The 6,569-nt window shown below is 51.7% G+C and overlaps 1 protein-coding gene across 1 annotated transcript in view; it reads right to left on the reverse strand.

Annotated features, from left to right (window-relative positions):
- Positions 1 to 3,606, reverse strand: part of API5 (apoptosis inhibitor 5) — a 40,630-nt gene extending 37,024 nt beyond the window's left edge. The window contains exon 1 of the mRNA XM_077453523.1: positions 3,445 to 3,606. Coding sequence (XP_077309649.1) covers positions 3,445 to 3,513 — 69 coding nt within the window. The 5' untranslated portion in view covers positions 3,514 to 3,606. The remainder of the gene's footprint in view (positions 1 to 3,444) is intronic.
- Between the last annotated feature and the right edge of the window lie 2,963 nt (positions 3,607 to 6,569).

Genomic DNA, 6,569 nt, shown 5'->3' on the forward strand with positions numbered 1-6,569 from the left:
AAATGTGTGCCGATGATGGGGGGGATACAGAAATGTAAGTGTGACGATGAGGGGGGGGATAGAAACGGGTGACGGAGGGGGGATACAGAAATGTGTGACGATGATGGGGGGGGGGGGATACAGAAATGTGTGACGATGATGGGGGGGGGATACAGAAATGTGTGACGATGATGGGGGGGGATACAGAAATGTGTGACGATGATGGGGGGGATACAGAAATGTGTGACGATGATGGGGGGGGATACAGAAATGTGTGACGATGATGGGGGGGATACAGAAATGTGTGACGATGATGGGGGGGGATACAGAAATGTGTGACGATGATGGGGGGGGGATACAGAAATGTGTGACGATGATGGGGGGGATACAGAAATGTGTGACGATGATGGGGGGGGATACAGAAATGTGTGACGATGATGGGGGGGGATACAGAAATGTGTGACGATGATGGGGGGGATACAGAAATGTGTGACGATGATGGGGGGGGATACAGAAATGTGTGACGATGATGGGGGGGGATACAGAAATGTGTGACGATGATGGGGGGGGATACAGAAATGTGTGACGATGATGGGGGGGATACAGAAATGTGTGACGATGATGGGGGGGATACAGAAATGTGTGACGATGATGGGGGGGGGGGATACAGAAATGTGTGACGATGATGGGGGGGATACAGAAATGTGTGACGATGATGGGGGGGGATACAGAAATGTGTGCCGATGATGGGGGGGGGATACAGAAATGTGTGCCGATGATGGGGGGGGGATACAGAAATGTGTGCCGATGATGGGGGGGGGATACAGAAATGTGTGCCGATGATGGGGGGGGATACAGAAATGTGTGCCGATGATGGGGGGGGGGATACAGAAATGTGTGCCGATGATGGGGGGGGGATACAGAAATGTGTGCCGATGATGGGGGGGATACAGAAATGTGTGCCGATGATGGGGGATACAGAAATGTGTGCCGATGATGGGGGGGGACACAGAAATGTGTGCCGATGATGGGGGGTGGGGTACACAGAAATGTGTGCCGATGATGGGGGGGGGATACAGAAATGTGTGCCGATGATGGGGGGGGGATACAGAAATGTGTGCCGATGATGGGGGGGGGGGATACAGAAATGTGTGCCGATGATGGGGGGGGGATACAGAAATGTGTGCCGATGATGGGGGGGGGGATACAGAAATGTGTGCCGATGATGGGGGGGGGGATACAGAAATGTGTGCCGATGATGGGGGGGGGGATACAGAAATGTGTGCCGATGATGGGGGGGGGGGGATACAGAAATGTGTGCCGATGATGGGGGGGGGATACAGAAATGTGTGCCGATGATGGGGGGGGGGGATACAGAAATGTGTGCCGATGATGGGGGGGGGGATACAGAAATGTGTGCCGATGATGGGGGGGGGGGATACAGAAATGTGTGCCGATGATGGGGGGGGGGATACAGAAATGTGTGCCGATGATGGGGGGGGGGGATACAGAAATGTGTGCCGATGATGGGGGGGGGGGGGATACAGAAATGTGTGCGATGATGGGGGGGGGATACAGAAATGTGTGCCGATGATGGGGGGGGGATACAGAAATGTGTGCCGATGATGGGGGGGATACAGAAATGTGTGCCGATGATGGGGGGGGGGGGGGATACAGAAATGTGTGCCGATGATGGGGGGGGATACAGAAATGTGTGCCGATGATGGGGGGGGGATACAGAAATGTGTGCCGATGATGGGGGGGGGATACAGAAATGTGTGCCGATGATGGGGGGGGATACAGAAATGTGTGCCGATGATGGGGGGGGGATACAGAAATGTGTGCCGATGATGGGGGGGGGATACAGAAATGTGTGCCGATGATGGGGGGGATACAGAAATGTGTGCCGATGATGGGGGGGGGATACAGAAATGTGTGCGATGATGGGGGGGATACAGAAATGTGTGCCGATGATGGGGGGGGATACAGAAATGTGTGCCGATGATGGGGGGGATACAGAAATGTGTGCCGATGATGGGGGGGGATACAGAAATGTGTGCCGATGATGGGGGGGGATACAGAAATGTGTGCCGATGATGGGGGGGGATACAGAAATGTGTGCCGATGATGGGGGGGATACAGAAATGTGTGCCGATGATGGGGGGGGGGATACAGAAATGTGTGCCGATGATGGGGGGGATACAGAAATGTGTGCCGATGATGGGGGGGGGGGATACAGAAATGTGTGACGATGATGGGGGGGGGGGATACAGAAATGTGTGACGATGATGGGGGGGGATACAGAAATGTGTGACGATGATGGGGGGGGGGGGATACAGAAATGTGTGACGATGATGGGGGGGGGAGGATACAGAAATGTGTGACGATGATGGGGGGGGGGGATACAGAAATGTGTGACGATGATGGGGGGGGGGGGATACAGAAATGTGTGACGATGATGGGGGGGGGGGGATACAGAAATGTGTGACGATGATGGGGGGGGGATACAGAAATGTGTGACGATGATGGGGGGGGGATACAGAAATGTGTGACGATGATGGGGGGGGATACAGAAATGTGTGACGATGATGGGGGGGGGGATACAGAAATGTGTGACGATGATGATGAGGGGGGATACAGAAATGTGTGATGATGATGATGAGGGGGGATACAGAAATGTGTGACGATGATGGGGGGGGGGATACAGAAATGTGTGACGATGATGGGGGGGGATACAGAAATGTGTGACGATGATGAGGGGGGATACAGAAATGTGTGATGATGATGATGAGGGGGGATACAGAAATGTGTGATGATGATGATGAGGGGGGATACAGAAATGTGTGATGATGATGATGGGGGGGGATACAGAAATGTGTGACAATGATGGGGGGGAGATATAGAGGGATGTGGAGGTGATGATGGCACACGTACAAGTGTGGGTGTAGGATGATGAAGGGGGTACAGGGGGTGTAGGATGATGGGGAAAGGAAAGGGGTTCAGAAACTGATTGGGAGAGGGGGTTGGGTAACGTGGGGGGAGAGATGATGATTAGGATGGGGGGGGGGTTTATTTGGGTGGTAAGGGAGGGGAGGAGTGTGATGGAGGGGACATGGGGCTAATGATAATTGGGGAATGGGCACAGGATGAAGAAAAGGGGTGGGTAAGAGAGCATGGGGGTGACGGGGGGGGGGGCAATGATGATAATTGGGGGGGATGGGCACGGGAGGATGATGGGGGAGGGTAATAATAATTAGGGGGATGGACACACGATGATGATGGATGATTATGGGGAGGTGTTGTGGTAATAACAATGGGGGGGGGAGGGGTAGGGTCACAGGCGGGTGGAGGGGTAGGGTCCCAGGAGGGTGATGATGGGGGAGGGGAGGATTATACTCGGTGTGAATTTCCCCGGTAGAGGATGGCGATGAGTCCGGTCAGGGGCTCCCCTCCCCCCGCTCTCACCTTGCTGATATCGTCTTTGGCGTCGGCCAGGATCCCGTAGTTCCGGTAGAGCTCCTCCACAGTCGGCATGGCGATCACACAGCGACAATCCTCCGCTCTCCGAGTGCGCACCTCCGACCAACGACTACACAGGCGGGAAGAGCAGAGCGGAGGAGGCGGGACACAGCGACACCAGGCGGCACCTCCTCACACAGCCAGCGCAGCCCCGCCCACAGCGACATCTGGCGGCACCTGGTGACACTGCGCGCATCGGAAAAGGAAAGGGGCTGTTTACAGCGACGCCTAGTGGCACTCCGTACAATGAGAAAGACAGAGAACCACAGGGAGTGTCACAGCGACACCTGGTGGCCATTTATTGAAGTTACACAAAGCAAATCTTTGCAGCAGTCATTGTGAACCTTTCTGACATCAATGTTGCTCTTGTTTTAGGGACTGCCAATAATTACTATATTCTAAAGCTCAGGGTGCATGAGTATGAACAGTAAATTGATATATAAGATTAAATACAAGAAGGAATGTAAAATACTTTTTTTTAAAAAAATCTCAGGGCTGCTTTATACCACATTATGTTTATTATTATTATTATTATTTTTAGTGTAGCACCCTGGAGTTTAGGCAGGGGTTGCTCCTAAATTTACCTTCCAGGCTAATCTTGGATAATCGTTGAGGATCACTTGATTTCACTCTAATGGCGCGTTCACGCGATCAGAATTTCGGCCAGCAAAAGATCAATGAGAGCTTTTCATCGGAATATGCGACCTTGTGTGTGCTCCATCGGAATTTAGCTGGCCAGCAAAAATTTGAGATCATGTTCTCACTTTTCCAGACAGAAAAACTTTCTATCGGAAATTCCCGATTGTGTGTATGCAATTCCGACGCGCAAAAAACTCACGCATGCTCAGATTCAACTACGAGTCGGAAAGGGGAAGCTATTGGCTACTGGCTATTTAACCTTCTTTTTTCCAGTCCCGTCATGCGTGTTCTACGTCACCGCGCTCTTGGCGGTTGGGATTTGGTATGACCGTGTGTACGCAAGACAGCTTGAGCGAAATCCCGTCGGAATTCCGTTGGGAGAACCATCAAAGTTTTTTTTTGACCAAAATTCCAATCATGTGTACGCGGCATAAGGCTACTTTCACATTGGCGTGGGCGCCGGCAGTAAAGCGGCGCTATATTTAGCGCTGCTTTACCGTCATTTTAGTGGAGCCATTCAGCCACTAGCAGGCCGAAAAAGGGTTAAAACCGCCCTCAAAGTGCCGCTGCAGCGCGGCCCCATTGTTTTCAGTGGGAAGGGGCGCTTTAGGATCGGTGATCACACCCCTCCTATAGCGCTGCAAAGATGCGGCTTGCAGGACTTTTTTAACTGTCCTGCAAGCGCACCGCTCCAGTGTGAAAGCACTTGGGGCTTTCACATTGCAGTGAATTGAACAGCTTTTGCAGTTGCTATTTTTAGCACTATATCGCCTGCAAAGCGCCTCAGTGTGAAAGTAGCCTTATGCCCCTGTACACACGGTCGGACTTTCCGATGGAAAATGTGCGATCGGAGCGTGTTGTCCGAAAATCCGACCGCGTGTGGGCTCCATCTGACTTGTTCCGTCAGAATTTCCGACACACAAAGTTTGAGAGCTGGATCTAAAGTTTTTTTCCGACAACAAAAATCTGATCGTTTAAATTCCGATCGTGTGTAGACAATTCCAATGGACAAAGTGCCACGCATGCTCAGAATAAACTAAGAGACCACAGCTATTGGCTACTGGCCCGTTTATAGTCCCGACGTACGTGTTGTACGCCACCTCATTAAGAACAATCGGATTTTCTGACAACTTTGTCTGACCGTGTGTATGCAAAACAATTTGGCACAAAATCCGTTGAAAAAAATCCGATGGATTTTGTTGTCGGAATGTCCAAGCGTGTGTACAGGGCATAAGTCTGTAATTGTTGTACTTCTCTCTTCTGGAGCTAGGTGGATGGGTACCCGGTGACATTAGTTCGGAAGAGGGCACTGCAAGGTCAGATTATGGGTATATGGGGTATCTCAGCCAATGGGCAGGGGTTTTCTTGGATCCCTTGGCCTGCTGGGAGAACCTATATATTTGGGTGGAGTCAGGAGATCGGGGGTTCTGTGCCACCTGGGCGGCTGTCTGGGTGGGCTTGTGTTGTATTGCCCGGGCTTCTAGGCTGGAGAGTGGGCCTATCCCGGGGGCATCTGGCTGTCTAAGGGCCTATCCAGAAGTAAGAGGGCAGCACAGGGTTGGGATTGTGGCTTGCAGTCCATCCAGAAGTGACCGCTCTACCAGCCAGAGAACCTGTCGTGGTCGGAGGTCGAGGGGAAGCTGGCGCCACTAAGGGACCATCCACCTTATTACCAGGGACCACAGTGAGCAGGGCCGCTGATAAGCCAGAACAGCTGACCCTGTTGTACCGGGCCCAGCCAGCAGGGGGGGCCCGAGCAATCTTAACAGCATTTAGAATAATAAAAAAAAAAAGAAAAAAGTCTGACTGCACAGGGCTGACCAAGGGAGGAGGAGAGCATCACCCCAGGAGCCTGGATCTCAGATAACACAGGGGTCTATGGATAAGAGAAGAGGGGACGTGTATTCCTATCAGCACCCGAGCCTCCCCTCCCCCTCCTCGGGAAGGACAGAACACCGGAGCTCTCCTCAAGGCAAGATAACAGGTGACAGATTGCATTCTTCTCCTGTGATCACTGCTGTTCTGCCTCTGTACAAATCTGTGCTGTAAACTTGCCCTGCACCTCAGCAGGACAGGTCTGGTGGAAGTGAAAGCTAAATTCATGAATATGTTAGGAAAATAATGGGACTTTTCAGGGACTACACACAGATGCATTTCACAAAATCATTCTTTTAATATAGTTGTATGTTGAATATATTTATATAGCACCTGAAAAGTCCCAGTATATTCCTAACATATTCATAAAGTTGAGTATTAACAGCAAAGAAAGTGTATACATATATATATAATACAACCCCATCTCCAGGAAATGAAATAAAGTCCAACCTTGCAGTGTGTGGAGGGGGGGGGGAATAGACTCTTTCACTTACCTGTTTCCATGCTCCAGCCAGCTGCAGAGCCCTCTTCCCCCACCAAACCTCATCACATCGCAA

This window comes from Lithobates pipiens, unplaced genomic scaffold (assembly GCF_037356315.1).
Source record: "Lithobates pipiens isolate NorthernLeopardFrog02 unplaced genomic scaffold, aLitPip1_a1.2 Scaffold_24, whole genome shotgun sequence".
Taxonomy (NCBI): domain Eukaryota; kingdom Metazoa; phylum Chordata; class Amphibia; order Anura; family Ranidae; genus Lithobates; species Lithobates pipiens.